This window comes from Lagenorhynchus albirostris, chromosome 20, assembly GCF_949774975.1.
Source record: "Lagenorhynchus albirostris chromosome 20, mLagAlb1.1, whole genome shotgun sequence".
NCBI classification, from domain to species: domain Eukaryota; kingdom Metazoa; phylum Chordata; class Mammalia; order Artiodactyla; family Delphinidae; genus Lagenorhynchus; species Lagenorhynchus albirostris.
The window spans coordinates 50,811,737-50,828,859 of record NC_083114.1 but is presented as its reverse complement, the minus strand read 5'-3'; the positions used below and the strand labels follow the sequence as shown (position 1 = coordinate 50,828,859).

Below are 17,123 nucleotides of genomic sequence, written 5' to 3'. Positions count from 1 at the left end.
ACCCGCATGCCACAACTAGAGAGAAGCCCGTGCACCACACTGAAGAGAAGCCTGTGCGCCACAAAGAAGATCCTGCGTGCCGCGACTAACACATGGCCCAGACAAAAAATAAATAAATAAAATGTTAAAAAAAAAAAGAGCCTTTAAAAAGAAATGAAAGACACTGTAAAGGAAAAGGAAAAAAAAAAAAAGAAAAAAAAAAAGAAGGCTTATATCACCCCGTCTTACTTGTCATGCCCTATAAAAGGCAGGTCAGGGCTTCCCTGGTGGCGCAGTGGTTGAGAGTCCGCCTGCCGATGCAGGGGACACGGGTTCGTGCCCCGGTCCGGGAGGATCCCACATGCCGCGGAGCGGCTGGGCCCGTGAGCCATGGCCGCTGAGCCTGCGCGTCTGGAGCCTATGCTCCGCAATGGGAGAGGCCACAGCAGTGAGAGGCCCGCATACTGCCCCCCCCCCAAAAAAAAGGTAGGTCAAAGGTGAGGCAGCAGCCCTGGGCAGAGCCCTGGAGGCAGAGCCATGTTGGAGCCCAAGGCAAGAGGAAAAAGTGTGCGCCCGCATACACTTATCAAAGTAAATACGGGCTCTGCAGTCGGTTCCAATCAGGGACTATGTTCAAAGCCCGAGCTGCTCAATCTGTTCGCACGTAGGATCCCCCGGAACCAGCCCTGTGGGCCCGTGGCCGCGTGAGGCCCGGAACCCCCAGCTGATTGAAACGACCATTTCCCTGGCACAGTAAGTCGGGGCCAGAAAACCAACAAATGGCAGCCTGTCTTTGTTTACAGTTTTGACACTTTTGAGCATTTCAGCATTAATGTTGGTTTTTTAAAATACTGCATTAAAACATCACTGATCTTGATTAAGTTTTTGGTGCCCCCTTAAGTTTTGCACCCAAGGTGAGTGCCTCAGCTGCCTCACCCTACTCCCGGCCCGACGGGAACCCTCCCTCCTGGCTCTGTGCCCCGTGACTCACCTGAATCCCCTCGGTGTCCTCAAGGAAGTGAGTGCTGACGGACACCAGGGCGTCCTCTGGCCACTCATGGAACCAGTCGATGGCTGTGCAGTTGACCACGGCAGGGAATTTTCTTGCTCGTACACGCAGGACGGAGCCCACGGGGGAGAAACACAGGATTACCTAGAAGTGGACACAGTTGCTGCTGGTTGGGGGACGGCGGTGCTGGGGCCAAATCGCGCTGCTTTTGCAGAAAGCCCCTTTAGAAGGAAAAGCTCTCTGCGTGGTGTCCATCTCCAAGTGCGGGGGTGGGGAGAACACGCCCAGGTCTGGGCTGGCAGTGTGGCCATCGCATCACGATGTGAGGGTGCAGGGGAGCCCCGAGCCCTCCTGGGGTGGCCCCACAAAGGGGGAAGGAGGGCTGGGTGCAAGGAGGGAGTAGGGCGTGGGCAACCACACTGGGTAGGTGAGGTCCCAGAACAGGGAGGGCTATGGTCCTTTAGCAGGTCTGGTCCTTGGGGGCAGGGAGGAACGAAAGCAGGGCCACCTGGCCAGGGGCAGCTGTCCTACTGGTCACGGACGAGGAGGGAGAGAAGGACCCAAAGTGCTCTCGGTCTAACTTGGGTAGCTCAGCCAGCTTCCCCGAGGGGGAATGTTGAAGGTCAAGGTGAACTAATCTATTTAAACGTGCTCTATTGGGGGGGGGGGGTGGATGCGCATATAGAAATCACTTCTTTCGGCCACAAGGCACTTCTAACAGCCCACCTCCATCAGGCAGCCCACCATACTCTCCTAACAGTTTTCCATTTCCTGTGCGGGAACAGCCCCTAACTCCTCCCCGAGTGAAGAACCAGCCCTTAGAAGGTCCCCGGGACCCCCCGCCCCCAAGCCCGGGACCCCCTACCTTCAGGTGCCTGCGCACTTTCTCAATGAAGAATTTCCAGCACGCCTCCCGGGTGTCCGTCAGGCCCAGGGACTTCACTTGCGGCCGCATGGAGGAGATGATGTTCTCCACCTCGTCGTCCATAAACAGCCCCGGGATCTCCCCCGAGGCCAGCAGGTCATTGATCAGCACCAGAAACTGCTCCTCGGCCACCTGGGAGTCCGTCATCAGGAACACCGAGGGAACGTTCTTCACGGCCGACTTGATGTACTGGGCGCTGAGGTCGAGCTGGACCCGAGGAGGACACCCTCAGAGGTCTTGCCAAGAAGATGCTCGTGTAGAAGCATCTTCCACCACCACCCAGACGGGGGCACCCGGAGATCAGCTCCGTAAGAAATGGGCAGGGTCTGTAGATGGAGACCCAGGGCCTTCCGTGGAGGACACCCAGGCTTGTGGCGGCTCTACTCGCCACAGCTCCAAAGTGGAAGCAACCCGGACGTCCCTCGACAGATGGATGGATAAACACGATGGGGTCCATTCACACAGTGGGATATTATTCTGCCTTAAGAAGGAAGGAAATTCTGACCATGCTACAACACAGAGGAACCTAGAAGACACTATGCTGAGTGACGTCGGCCAGTCACAAAAGGACCAATAGGATTTGTCCTCACATGAGTAGGATTCCACTCATACGAGGTCCCCGGCAGAGTCGGATTCATGGAGACGGAAAGTAGGACGCTGGGTGCCAGGGGCTGTGGGGAGCGGGCAGGGGGAGTTAGTGTTTCATGGGGACAGAGTTTCTGTTGGGGAAGATGAGAAAGTTCTGGAGATGGACGGTGGGGTGGTGGCACCACTATGTGAACGTATTAATGCCACTGAATGGTGTGGTTAAAATGGTAAATTCTGTGTTGTGTATGCTTTACCGTAAAAAAAGGAATAAAAAGCTTAAATGAAGACCCTGGAAGAGGCCCCGAATAAATACACCACAGGCGGGGAGGGGGAGGCTGGAAAGTATCGCCTCTGCTCATCATAACTCCTATCACATTACTGGCAGGTTTTAAAGAAATAATTGACAAAACAATTGCATGGTAATTCTGGATGAATAAATGAAGGAGAATAGTAAAAAAAAAAAAAAAAAGCATGTTACAGAGCAGTATGAATAGCTTGCTATGTTTGAAAAGTGCCAACTTACACGTATAACTTGTAAATATATATTAAAACGTCAGTGTCATCCAAGTATGAATGTGAATTTTCAGGGGTTTGGTGATTTGCTTTTCTTTACCGTCTAATTTTTAAATAAGACCTGAGAGCCTCTGTAATTATTTTAAAGGCTTTAAAATGTCCATTGTAGGCATCCCGAGTAGCTCTCTTCTGCCCTTTGGAAGCAGCACACCTCCCTGACATCTGTTCAGAGAGAAACATCACCAGGGTCCCTCAGCTGGAGCTGACAGGGGTATAACTGGGGTCACAAGGCAAGCTCCAAATTCCAGGGTTTTTGGACAAGCTTAAAAAACAAATCAAAGGGAAGCCCTGAGCCTGGGAGAGCAGAGGCCTCAGGTGGGATATGAGCCCCGGTCACGCCCTCGGGTGTGGCCTCCAAGGCAGGTCCTACTTGGAGAGGCGGCGGGGGGCCTTGGTGTTGAGACACATCACTCTTCCCACTTCACAGTCCATCATGGATGTGGGCTGGGAGCCGACAACGCCGGAATCAGCCGTAGGTACCTAAGCGCGGGAGCTTCACTGCGCGCGTGAGCCCGGCGGTCGTCCTGGGGGAGGCGAGTGTGGCGACTGCGCGACAGAGGGCAGCTCCTGGCTGGTGCGGGCTCAGCCTGCACCGCTGTCATGCTGGCCCCTGAGTGTTCCTCCCTCCTGTGGTTTGGGAATGAACGAATTTGGGAGGGGCCTCGAAGTTCCACCAAGTTCAGCTTTTGAATCAGGTTCGACTGGCTGAGGCAAGGGATCTGCTTGGAGCGAGGGAAGCTAGTTGCTGCAGGGACCCAGGTCAGAGCGGAATGTTCTGGAAAGACCGATGGTCCCTAAAGGCCGAGGGCCGGCGTGGTGGCCCCAGGCCTACAGCACCTCTCTTCCCCCATCCCGCTTGCTCGTCTCCGGGAGAATCGGGGTTTGCCGCGCCCTCTGGCCGCTGCCCTTTCTCTGGCTCCCGCTTCCAGGCTCTCTCCTGGGGCCCCCAGGGGAACCTGCTCCGGCCGAGACCTCAGGGCCTCTCCTCGGCCCCAGCCCACTGTCCTGCCTGGAGCCTCTGAGGCCTCGACTGTCGTGAAGCTCGGCCCTCTCTGGCCTTCCTGCCGTGGCGCTTGCTCTGTCCCTGCTGACCGCTGCTCTGGCCTGTGGTCCTCGTCCTGCCTGCCCCGGGATCCCGTCCCCCTCAGCCTCTGCACCTCTCTGGCATGGACTCCACCACCCCCACGCGCTCAGGCTGAGGGGCCGAGATCTCCACCTGCCGCCCTCTCCTGCACGTCCCAGCCCCACAGGTCCCAGTGCGCCTTGGCCATCTCCTGCCGAGTGTCCCCTCAGTTCCCCCGACGCCCACGCACACGAGGCTGCACACTATCTTGGTTTCTTCTGGCACTGGAGTCTTGGCCGTCCTCGCCACCCCTCCCAGTCCCCCTCTGTCCTCAGTTCCTGTCTGCTTGAGGGAGACTTCGTGTCAGTAATTGCTCCAGCTGCCAATGTCATGGTCAGCCCCACAAGCTCAGCTCCAAGGGTCCCCTCCTCACTCACCATCGAGGAGGAGGGAGCGGGTCCGGACAGCGGCATCTGAGGATGTTAAAGACCACCTGCGTCTGGGTGCATCTCGGGACTGGCGGTAACTGAGCAGGGCACACACTCCCCTCTCTGGCCGGGGCACACTTCCGGGGCCCCTCGCGGCCGTCGTCATTGCCGGCAGAGACGAAGGAACACGGAGCCCAGGTTGGGGGTGAGTCTCAGGGAAGAGGGTCGAAGAGGTGTGGCCAGGGGTGCTCTCCTCCTTCTGCCTTGCCGGCTGCAGGAAGGCAAGCGCTCGCCCCACCTGCCCCTCTCCGGTCAACATTTGCTGAAGGTCGAGGGGGCCGCCCGAGCTGCTGGGACATGGACCTGGCCCCTCACTCAGCTTAAAGCATTTCTCCAGAGGGTCTGGTCCAGCTCTCTGGGCTACTACTCGGGCCTCGGGGAGAGGGCTCACAGAAGTCAAAAGCACGCCACTGCCTGGCCTGGGGACTGCACGGGGGGTGGGGCCTGGGGACCCAGCAGGTGGGAGTCCAGCTAAGGTCCCACTCCTCCCGTCAGTGCAGGGCACTCGCCCACGACGAGGGTCTCGCTCCATCTTTCCCTCCTCCCTTCTTGTTGCACTGTCTGGTTCCATCCTTCGTGGGGTCACCGGGGCTCCTGTGGTACCCCTCTACCCGTCACCCCTGAGCGATCTCTGCTGTCTTCAAGCCATCCTCCACTCTGTCCCAGAACACCACCAGATCTTGCCCCTCCTCTGCACAAATGACCTTGACAGTATCTTGTTTTCTTGGGACCAAGTCCAGGGTTTTCCATGAGGCACACGATGGCCCTTGGGTTTGGATCCTGACCCTTTTCCCGCCGCGCCTCCAAACTCCAGTGGGTGCCCGTGGCTTATGGTACGACTTTATAATAATGTTACATCATCATGAACGCATCTGTTACGCTAATAACATACACATTGTTAACTTCTTACTGTGACGCTCTCATTAGAACAATAATAATGCATCTTATAACTGTTCAGGAGTCTGCTTCCCCTAATATGACGCAAGGTCCAATGCAAGGTCCTATAGCCCTGTTTATGGCTGCCCTTACTTCCGAATCCACAGAAGCTACTTAATAAATAACAAATATAATAATAAACACTTAATAAATGATAACCAATGAGGAGTACAGACCCAGTTCGTCGCGGGCGCAGGAGCAATGAATTGTGACGAAACAGATCACAGAGCTGCTGTAGCTAATGCCAGGGGATAAAACAACATCTGCCACAGGTGGCCCCAAGGTGAGGCCAACAAAATCCTCACAAGCACAGGGCAAAGAGTATGATGCAATCAGGAAAATAAAGCAATACAATTAAGCTAACAGACTAGAGACTTTTCCAGTGGAGACAACTCAGTACAACCACACAGCTCCAGAGGCGAGGATTCTAACCACCACGAGCGCACTCAGGGAGTCGGTGCAAACCCACTCGCGCGGCTTAGCTGAGCACCGCTAAGACCCACGACACGCCGGCTCAGTTCAGGAGGTGGTGTCTGGCAGAACCTACATTAGGGAGACCTCTCCCTTAAGGCTGGGATTTTAAAAACACAGCCAGCTGGCTGGTCCTTTGATAGGAAGCGTAGAACGCACCGGGGGCAATGACACCAGCGGGCTAGTCCTCTGATAGGAAGTGTAGAACGCACCGGGGGCAATGCCAAGCTGGAGGCCGCTGGCCCTAGCACAGCCTGCTCAGCATCGTCGCGAGAGCAGGGCTGAGAACTAGCTCACCGTCCCCATCGTCCTTCCTGGGGCCTCTGCCCGCAGACCACCCCCCTCCTGCTGAGGTCCCAGGGTGCCAGGCTCCGGCAGGGGTCCAGGCCACCCCCCTAAGGCCACCTGGCCAGCAACTGCCTCGGAGCCGTGAGCGGAGGGGAGGGTCCCCTGGGTCTGGCACTGTCCTGGCCCACAGAGGCAGCCTCGACACCAAGGCAAAGAGGGACGAGCCGTGTGGCACGGTCCAGTCAATTTCAGCTCTAATCCGAGACACAACGATGGTAAGCTCTAGACTGATCGTGTTTGACTAGCACACAGGTCCCCGAGAGAGCAAATTTTCGGGAAAAAGGAATCAATAAAAAGCCTCGGCGGCACGTCTTGGGGATGGGAGACCTGAATCAAGTTTATATTTATTTGATTAATTAAAAAAAGCAGGCCCCCAGAACCCTGAGGATGTAGTTAGACAGCTAGTGAGGACCGGTTCTCAATTATTTAATCTGGAAAACTGGGAAAGATGCGGCACGGTTGGATGACCAGAGACGAGAACCAAATCTCTTTGCCGCTATTATCTGGGGTGACTCTCTACTGGCTCTAATCTACCGGAAACCCACACTTCCTTTTACCTTCGTCACATGGCCGTGGGCACCGGCCGAATGTGTCCCTGGCCTTTACCGTCTAAGATAATCACCCTGCTGGTGACCTTCCCACTCTCTGCGCTGGATGCTTCGTCTGGGGAACGGGAGTGGGGAGACTCTTCTCCGCTCCCCCTCCCGAAGGGCGGCTTACTGAGAGGCGACATCTCACCTTGAGGTCTGGGATCCCGTAGCCCTTCTTGAGGGTGATCTGGAACACGTCCAGCGCGCTGATGTACGCGGCCAGGCGGGAGAGGCTCTGCTTGCCGCTGCCGCCCACCCCGACCAGCAGGGCGTTGCCCCGTGGGGACTCCAGGATACGGCTGATCCTGCAGATGTGGGCCACCGCGTCCTCAAACAGCACCTGAAGAGACCGGGCCAGAGAGACCCCGGGCGTCTCACCGCGCAGACACGCCTCCCTCGTCCCTCCCCAGCCCGCTGCTGCCTGCTCGAGCCCCGCTCACCAGGTTCATGACCGCGTTGATCTCGTTGTAACTGTCCAGAGCTTCCACCAGGAGCTTGCTCAGGGGAGCCACGTCAGTCACCGGCAGGTACTTGGGATCGCCGATCCCGTGAGCAAAGTGGCAGTAGATATTGGGTTTGGCGAATAAGAGCTCGTCAGCAAGATCCTAGACGTCAGAGACAAGATGCTTCTGTTGTCGCTGCCTCGGGCACCCAGATCACGAACAGCAGCCCGAGCACCTTGCCCGGCGGCCTCAGAATATCAGGCCACGTCTGCAGGGGCCCCCGCAAACCACTGGGCAAAATCCCCTGGCCCCTGCCACATCGGGAATGAACGGAGAGTCCAGAAAAATGACTCTACCACGAAAACCCCGGACACATCAGCGGAGCACATCGACCCCAGCAGAGCTGTCTGTGCCCAGCGGCTAGAGGGAGGTCTTCACTCCTCCTCGCTCGGGCCACACCCACGTGGCAGAGTCACCTCGTGGGACCCAACGTGGTCCTTCCCATCCCCAGCCCAGGGCCCTTGCAGGGGGGCGGGGATTGTCACAGGGTCCCGACACCCTGCCCCTCGGAGCCTTCCTGGGCTTGGCAGGGGGACGTGGCGGCCTGACGTACGTCGAAGAACTTCTTGGTGGAAGCGATGGTGACTCTGCGCAGCGCCTCCTGGTCCTTCTCATCCACCATCTTGTCGCCGTACACACGTTCGGCTTCGTGCAGCCAGAGGCGGACGAGGTCCAGTGGGATTTTCAGGGTCTCTGTGGTGGAGAACAGGAGCCCCTGCCCCAGACGCGGGGTGGTCGGCATCCTTAGCCGTGTCCGGGAGGCAAGCCGAGCACCGCGTGTGGATCAAACGAGAAAGTGGCCACTTCCCCAGGGGATGACCTTCCCCAGGGGATGGCTGTGGTACAGCGGCCACCAGAGGTCCAGGAAGCCACGGACTGCCAAGGCCGCGCAAGTCCTGGAGGCTGGAGGGTGTGTCTGTGGCCTGAGAGACGTGGGGGGATTCTCCTCACGAGACAGGGTTAAGGGCTGCCCCCTCTAAGGGCTCTGGGAACACAGTGATGATGGGACTGACCCTGCCTTCATGGAGTTTGCCTTCTAGTGGGAAGATGTAACCAGACAAAATCACAAGGTAATTACACATTGTGACGTGTGCTATGAATGACATAAACAGGGACAGTGAGACAGCGTGTGGGGATGAGGAGGGGCCTCTCTTGAGGGCACGACATTTGAGCTGACACTCGAAGTGGAGGGAGCCTTAGACTTCCCACCTGTAAAATGGGGATATACGAGCATTACATGTTGTTTGGAGGAGAAAATGGGGATATAAGTGGCCAAACCCATTGGCTAGCTCATCAATACGTAAGAGGAAACATCATCACCACCATCAAGACTACAACCATCACCACCACCATCACCATCGTCATCACCATCATCACCATCACTACCATTATCGTCATCACCATCATTATTGCCATCATCACTATCACCATTATCACCATGGTCACCATAATCACCATCATTATCACCATGGTCACCATCATCACATCATTATCACTATCACCACGGTCACCATCATCATCAACATCATCACTGTAATCAGTCCATAGATCACTTTGCTTTCTCTCCTGAGAGCAGCAGAGGAGGAGAGCATCTGTGGGTCAGGCCTTGGCCATAACGTGACATGACACAGCGCTAAAAGCAGTACCTGGAAAATATTGGAGAGGTCCCTGAGGTTGAAGACATAATGAAACTTAACGGCGGTGGGAAGAAACGTTGATGTCACTTTCTGGTGCAGGGCTGTTACAGGAAAAAGACATATCGATTCTTGCACACTCTTAATGGCCTCAGGAAGTGCAAAGCTTAAGCTATCGTTTCTGAAGCAAATGGACTATGCGATGGTGACAATTTAAGTAAGAAATCTACAGAGCTGAGGAGGGAGGAAGTTCGCTACTCTACTGATGTGTAAATTGTTTCTGTGTACTGAATTTCCTATCCTCTGCCTCCCCCTCAAGAAACTGGATTTCACAATACCTCAACAGCATCGTTAAAAAAAATATTGACTTGGAAGTATAAACAAAATATTTACCAGGGGCAAGTATGAAGCCTCCGTCAGCCCCAGAAAGCAGCGGGTCTCGCTGACGGGAGAGGGGGCGAGGCAGGTCAGCTTACCCAGGGCGGAGGCCACCAGGTGGTTGCTCATCTTCTGGACTACCATGGGGACCGACTGATAGGCCAGGTGCTGGGCCAGGATGGTGCTGTAGATGCTCATGAGGGCCTCCTGGCCCGGGAAGCTCACGGCAAACACACAGAAGTGGCGCTGCCCGGAACAACCAGAGACCCTCGTCAGGCTACGCGTAGGGACCAGCTTGGGGCGGGGCCCCCTTCCTGGGGAGCAGACTCTGTCCTCATCGCCTAATGTCTCGTGGGCATGGTCAGAATGGACAGGTTCTCTCCTCATGCCATGTGTGTGGTAAAGCCCGCTTAAATACTGATTACATCTCAAACAGCCAAATTCGTGTCATGCTCTCCAGAAAAAACTTGGAGGAGGCCAAAGAGTGCCTCAGAGCGCAGCCTGGATTTAAATTCCAGGTCTCCATCTGCTTAGGTCATTCAGAGGTGAGCTCCTGCCTGGGTGGCATTGCAGATAGAGTACAGGATTTCCTGTTAAATCTGAATTTCACATAGGAAAATTTTTTCTTTTTTAGTACAAATATGTCTCAAACATCGTATGGGGCATGCTTTTCTGTTTATCTGAAATTCAGATTTGAGCAGGCATCTGTATTTTTATTTGCTAAGTCTGGCAGCCCTATGGGCTCACAGGGAGAGCTGACCAGCCTCTCAACACCCCCCTCCTTCCCCCACCCACTGGGAATGTCCTGACATCTTCTGAAAGGCTGGGGCGTTCTCCAGGGAATGCCAGCCCACAGCCCCACGATCCCAAATCAATGCTTTCCTTCTCATTTGCCAAAGCGAGCCTTGGGCTCCTGCAGCTGACCGAGATGAGTCCAGGCTCTGCCTACCTGAAGCCTGGGGTCGATGGTGAAGGATCCAGCAGTGGGGTTCATGCACGCCACGTACTGACAGTTATGGACGTCCTTCAGTGTCAGCTTCTGTCGGTCATACCTGCGCGGGCAAGGCCAGCATAATGTCCTGCTGCCGGAGCCACCCCCCGGCTCCCCACCCACCCCAGTACTGCCCTGCATATGGTTAAAAAAAAAACACCTCAAAATAACAATTACATGTGAAATGGCCAATTGTACTTCATGCTCTTAAGAGAAATTTTGAAACAGGAGGCAACAGAGTGGCTCCGTGTTCAGGTCTGGGTTTATGTTCCAGCTCCTCCATTCAGTGGCCTCGTGACTCTGGGGAGGCTGGCTAACCCCGCCGTGCCTCAGTGTTCTTGTCTGTGCAATGGGTCATGATGAGGACGAATGGAGCTAATGCATGAAAATAAACTCAGAAGGGCCCCTGAAATAGAGGGGGTGTTTACCACCCCCCCATTATCACTCTAATTATCCAGGATGATGATGGTGACGACGATCAAGTAAGCTGAGGAGCTTCCTCGGTGCCAGGGCACTGCTAACACTCCCAGGGGCTCAGACGAGGTCAAAGGCTATAAAGAGCTTGTGCGTCTTTCACGTGCCTTTTACCTTTTGGCTTTTCCCCCCATTGTTTTTTGTTTTCTGTTGGGAGTTGGCGCCGGCCCTTGTTCATTTGTGGGGATTCCTTGTATGCCCCACGTGTTAATCCACTGCCAGTGTCAGGCACTGCAAGTAATTTCTCCCGTTAATCCCATACTGTGCTGGGCCATGGTGTCTCTGGGTGAACAGCCTTACTCAGTTTTCAGGGAGGTCAAAGTCACCATTCTTCGGCCTCCTGGCCTATGCTTTTGAAACCTAGGTCTGAGAAGTCCTTCGCACTCCCCACCTTTCCCCGGGTCACACTTTCTTCCACCAACGTGGCAGCTTCTCCTTTGGCTTGTGGGTCTGCCCTCCACGCGGGGCCCGCCTGATCCGTGTGGGAGGGGGTGGTCTGTGTTGCCGTCTCTTCTGCCGTTGCTGACAGAGCCTCTGAACGGTCCAGCCTTCCCTGTTGCTTGTGGGGCCCCTTTATCTGAAATTCTAGAGGGATCTTCCAAATCTGACGATGCCTCCCCCTCCTAGAGAGATGCTTCAGGACAAACTCAAGGGCAGCTGTGGACCCAGGGCTGAAGTTTCACAGCCCTTAGGGCCCTCTTAAAGAAGAGCGCAACACATCTTAGTTCTGTCAATTTTGCAAGGATGCACGACCTGGTGAGCCCATTTCGAGAGCATGCAACCAGGGCCCGGGAGAGTGAGGGGCCACCCCTGGGTCCCCCAGCAGATCCTCCCGAGGGGGCGCGGGCAGCCCTCACGTATCCCTCCTGCTTTGTCCTCGGCGTCCTGCCCTGTCCCTCCCCAGACCTGTCCTGGGCCCTGGCCGTCCCACACCACTTTCATGTCCTCACAGATGTCGAGCTCTCGCAGGGCTGCACTTCAAGTGTGCCCCGCCCCGGCCCAGCTCTGTCACCTCCCCAGGGAGCCATCCCTAACACCCTGTTCCCACATCACAGCCCACAGCCCCCATGGCTTCACTGCTGTCCTTGCTGGGTTCCTACAGCCCGTGAGCCCTGGAGTCGGTGTCATGTCACGGGGAAAGGCCAGCCATGGAGTCAGACACGTGGGCTTGACCTCCAGCTGCGCCTTTCATCAGGGCTGTGACCGCCAGCAGGCCACTTATCCGCTCTATGCCCTATTTCTCGGCAGTAAGGGGCAGACTCCACGCATCCCCTCACTGACCCCTGATGAGATTTCTCGGGTTCCTCTGGTCTCAAAACCCCCAGGTTTGGCTTGGGCCACTTGCCAGGTCATCGTGGCACACTTCTTTCAAGTGATACTTGTTTTAACCACACTGAATGTTCTGACCTTTCCAGACTGCAAATGTAAACATGCCACCCTCGGCTTTCCGTTGCCCTTGGGAGAAAGTGTTCTCTGTCCAGTGGTCCATGAGTCCTGGGGTCTGGCCGCCCCTGCCCCGGGCAACCTCTCCCTCTGGCTCTCATGCTCCAGCCACGCTGGGCTCCTATGGCCCCCTCCAGGGGCCACACTCCCTCTGCCCATGGCATCTACTGTGCCCGAGATGCTCTCCCTCCAAAGTACTGACACTAAGGCCAGTAATGGAGCTCCCAGCTGCCTCCTCCCGCCCTGGGTCTCTGACCCAGCCGCTGGGGCCCTCTGTGACTGCTCCCTTCACCCTGGAACTGCACCCCTCTGTCTTCTCTGCCATATGGACACTTCAATTAGAGGGGCCCCTGTCTGTCCCTGCTCCATGGAACTGCAGGCCCCAGCCGCCAGCCCGGGGCCTGGCAGATGCCCAGGACGTATTTGTGGAATGTATCAGAGGAGGAGACCTTGATCCCCCACCTCTCCCCAGAAATGTGACCCCATCAGCGTGGTCCTGTGTCCCAGCCCTGCATCCTCCCTGTGGCAACCCCCCCGCCCCGCCCCCACTCACCAGTGCCTGTGGTCCATGTGCTGCCGGAGCAGGGTGTGCGGGGCCACCGTCCCGTACTTGTCCACCTCGGGCATGTTCATGTCGTCGATGAAGTAGATCAGCTTCTTGGTGCCTGGTGGCCCGTAATTCCGCCCTGATTTCTTCTCCAGCGGCTTTTCGAGAACACCTAGAGAAGGGAATGGGGTGACTACCACGGTGCCTGGTAGATCTCAGAGGCGGTGGCCCGAGGGGTAGCCCCGGGGCACCAGAGACAGGATGGGTTGGACTCCAGCCACCTCAGGAGTAAAGGAGAGGGTGGTGGGCACCACTGGCTCCAGGCAGGGGGACAGGAACCTTGTGCTCATCGACCTGGGGGCCACCTGAGACTGGTTACGAGGGGAGCTCCCTGTGGGATCTGCCACCCTCGTCCCCCTGCTCTGGGCATAGAGGGCAGTGGGTGGGGGCATGGGAAGTGGAGAGGCAGCTGGCAAGCTCCCGGGTCTGCAGTAAGAAGGCACTGTGAGGAACGTCAGGGTGGGACTGGGGGGCAGTCGCGTCGGATGAGAGTGATGGGGTGTGTCGAGGCCAGGCTGTGAGGATGCGCGCTTGTCCTCAGCCTCACCCTGCAGCATAGCTGAGGTCGTGTAGAAGTTGAAGGGCACGGCCTGCACCAACCAGTCGTCTGTACTCAGGCTGCCCAGCTTGTCCCCCATCAGCACCGACTTGCCCGTCCCTGCATTCCCCACCAGCATCACCGGCCACGACTTCTCCACGAGCAGGTCCAAGAAGTAGCGGATGCGGATGGTTTCCGTGGTGTGCACCAGTGAGGCCTGCGGGAGAGAGGGAGGAGCTGTAACCCCAGACACACCTGAGCCTCCAATTCCCACCCTCCGTACAAACCTGCAGACCTGGACAGTTTGTCAAATCCCCAGTCTTACTTGGAAGGTCCTATTGTTGAAAACCGTTTGCGACCGGACATCCCATTGAGAAGCGAGTGGGATGGGGCTCTGAGTCCTGCCCCTAAATCGTCATAAATCGTCACCGCTCTGGGCAGTTACCTGCAGGGGGACATCAGGGTCCAGCTCGAAGCGGGGCACCTTGTCCGTCCACGGCAGGAACTTTTTGGTGTCGGGATCTATGTAGTAGTCAAAGATCGTTCCCTGCGAGGGGAACTTGATTGTCTTGAATTCGTTGATCCACCATCGGCTGAACTCGACCCGATAATCTACAAGCTGTTGGGAAACAAAATAGAGCGCAGAAACGGCCCAGCTGAGGGGGATGCCGGGAGACCGGGTCTGGGTGGCCAGGCACCCGCCGCGGCCGGCTGCTCACCTGGTCCTGGAACATGGCCCCTCCGAAGGCCCAGAAGCAGGCGAACACGAAGTAGAGCTCGTACAGCTCCTTGGCAGAGTCGGGGGGTGCGTTCTGCTCGGTGAGGAGGCACTCGAGCAGGTACAGGATCATCTGGATGACCGTGATCTCGGGCACCGGGGTGATCGTCTTAAACCCGACGCGAAGCTTGTCCAGGCAGGTGGGCAGGTACTTGTCAAAGAGGACCAGCAGGGTGGCCTTTTCCGACTGCACCTTGCGCCTCTCGATCCAGCTGCTCACCACCCTGGGGAAGACGGGAGGCGCTGGAGGACTGGGCCACCACGCTGGGTCCCCCGGCAACCCTCCGCTTGGGGAACGCTTCCATGGGATTCTGGCACTCCTGCCTGGTGATGGGGGCCAGTCCCAGACCTTAAGAGGATCTGATGAGGGTGTGCTCTTTCCCTGGGATTCTAGCTGTGGGGTGCTGTCCTCCTAGAACAACTGGGAGCCATCCTTTCCACCCCCAAATGCAGATAATACTGAGGACAGTAGAGCTGGACATAGGAGAAGAAGAGAGAGAAGTTTCATAACATCACCTGGGGGAGAGAGAGGGAGGAGTTGGGAAGGGAAGAAAAGGGAAAGGAAAGGAGAGGAGCAGGGACACATCACTGCATTATCTGGACTCCTGGATCCAGCCATGCCTGAAGCATACATGGTGAATTGAGCCACTTGACGCATTTAATGGAAGAGTCCAAACCAATACAACAGGCATTCCTGAGGAGCCATGCTGGGTTGTCCGGCACACATACATCTCGGGAGTGGGTTGCATGGAGGCGGCCCACCACGGCTGTGAGGGGTGCGGATTCTGGAGCCCGACTGCCTGCTTGAATGGGCTCTAGCGTGGCCAGCCGTGGCCTCGGGCAAGTTACTCAACATGTCTGGGTCTCAGGTTCCTCATCCGTAAATGGGAGCGATGATAATTGCTCCCATATTCGAAGGACTACCTGGGCTGATACTTTTAAAGCTCATAGAGGGGAGCCTGGCCCACGGTAAGTGCTGAACAAGTGCCTGCTGAAAGCGGAAGGAGCGTCCGGCTCCCTTGCGGGCTGATGAGCTCAGTGAGCTGTCCTTTCTAGGATGCCCAAAACGTAAGCAGGAAGCTCGCGTTACCCGAGGCAGCTCGCCTGCCCTCCGCAGCCCCAGCAGACATGCCTTTCTGCAAGTGAGCGCACGTTCTGGAAGCTCTGCCTCTTACTGCACCCCTAGCAGAACAGAGAACCAAGAGCTCAAAAACTCTGCCCCGTTGCCCCTGGGCTCACTAGGTAACAGAGGAAACCATTAAACACTCTACGTCCACAAGCGAACACAGTGCAGCTGAGAACTGGATTCCAAATGCAGTGGGTCTTCAGAACGGAGACCAATTTGCAAATCTATACATAGACTGCTGCATTTGCCTTCTCTCTTGAAGGCGGATATATCAAATTTTAAATTTTGCCTTGTTAGAGACATTGAGTGCGTGCAGATGTGCGCGCTGGCTTTGATCTGAAAAGCCGACCCAGACCCAGACCCCGGGAGGACGAGTGGCTTCCCTGCAGGCTCCTGCCCTGTCCCCAGAGGCCACGGGGCCCCTCCGGCCCTGGAGCTTTGCTTCACCTCCCGCTCCTGGATACGCTCAGCCACCCCTGCCTCGAGTCGTGGCTGCCCCTGCTGGAGGGCTGCTCTTTCTCTGGGTTGGGGGGGCATGAGCAGGCCCTCAGCCTCTCCACTTCTCTCCAGCAAAACCCGGGTCTCCTCCTGGTCCCCAGGATGCCACTCACTCTCTCGGTTACCCCTCTGGAGCCCTAAGAACCACTCCGGCTGAAGGGTGAGCCTTCGGGTCCCGCCCCCGCCCACCCCTGCTGACCTTCCGCTCTCCCTCCCGCCCCCGCTGAGCCTCCACCGGGGGCCCCTCGGCCCCACCGTCTCCTTCCCGTACTCTTGCGTCTTAGCGGCTCCCGCTCAGACTTTGTTCCAGTTCTCCTGCCTTGTCTGCTGCCCACCCTGGAAACGCCCAGACATGTGTAGTGGGCGGAATGGGGGCCCCTCAAAAGACATGTCCACCCACAGTCTATGAATGTGGCCGTATTTGGAAAAAGGGTGTTTGCAGATGCAATCAAATTAAGGATCTCGGGCTTCCCTGGTGGCGCAGTGGTTGCGAGTCCTCCTGCCGATGCAGGGGACACGGGTTCATGTCCCGGTCCGGGAAGATCCCACATGCCGCGGAGCAGCTGGGCCCGTGAGCCATGGCCGCTGAGCCTGCGCGTCCGGAGCCTGTGCTCCGCAACGGGAGAGGCCGCAACAGTGAGAGGCCCGCGTACCGCAAAAAAATAAAATAAAATAAGGATCTTGAGAGGGTGCATCCTGGATGAGGGTGGGCCCTGATCCAACGACTGGTCCTTATGAGAAGAGGGAAGTTAGGACACAGAGGCATGTGCAGAGGGGAGACCACGTGAGGCTCAGAAAGGTGGCTGTGTGATGGGTGATGTGTCTACAAGCCAAGGATTGCCAGCAACAGCAGAAGCTGGGGGAGAAGCCCTAGGAGAGATCCCCCCTCAGAGTTTCCAGAAGGAACCAACCCTTCCAACACCTGATTTCATACTTCTGGCCTCCAGAACCGGAAGAGAAAAAACTTCCACTGTTTGAAGCTGCCCGGTTTGTGGCCCTTTGTCATGGCGGCCACAGGACACTAAGAAAGCAGGATGACATGTGTGGCTGGAGAAGGCGGCATAGTGGTGCTGGGTCTCAGCGGCCCCCAGGCCCCTGTGGGTCAGGCCAGCTCTGGTTCTGTCCCTGCAGGGTCACTGCACTCGTGTAGCCCCCTAGCCCCGGCCTCGCTGCATCGGGAGAC

At 56.8% G+C, this 17,123-nt stretch overlaps 2 protein-coding genes across 3 annotated transcripts in view; one reads left to right on the top strand and one right to left on the bottom strand.

The window, feature by feature from the left end:
• Positions 1-17,123, bottom strand: part of DNAH17 (dynein axonemal heavy chain 17) — a 110,983-nt gene that overhangs the window by 34,293 nt on the left and 59,567 nt on the right. The window contains exons 44-55 of the mRNA XM_060134746.1: positions 14,258-14,540; positions 13,984-14,157; positions 13,548-13,755; positions 12,947-13,112; positions 10,435-10,537; positions 9,584-9,731; positions 9,120-9,211; positions 8,027-8,188; positions 7,411-7,575; positions 7,119-7,310; positions 1,854-2,120; positions 971-1,132 (exon numbers count right to left, since the gene is read on the bottom strand). Of these exons, the coding sequence (XP_059990729.1) occupies positions 971-1,132; positions 1,854-2,120; positions 7,119-7,310; positions 7,411-7,575; positions 8,027-8,188; positions 9,120-9,211; positions 9,584-9,731; positions 10,435-10,537; positions 12,947-13,112; positions 13,548-13,755; positions 13,984-14,157; positions 14,258-14,540 (2,122 nt within the window). The remainder of the gene's footprint in view (positions 1-970; positions 1,133-1,853; positions 2,121-7,118; positions 7,311-7,410; positions 7,576-8,026; positions 8,189-9,119; positions 9,212-9,583; positions 9,732-10,434; positions 10,538-12,946; positions 13,113-13,547; positions 13,756-13,983; positions 14,158-14,257; positions 14,541-17,123) is intronic.
• Positions 1-17,123, top strand: part of PGS1 (phosphatidylglycerophosphate synthase 1) — a 108,488-nt gene that overhangs the window by 72,165 nt on the left and 19,200 nt on the right. The window lies entirely within an intron of this gene.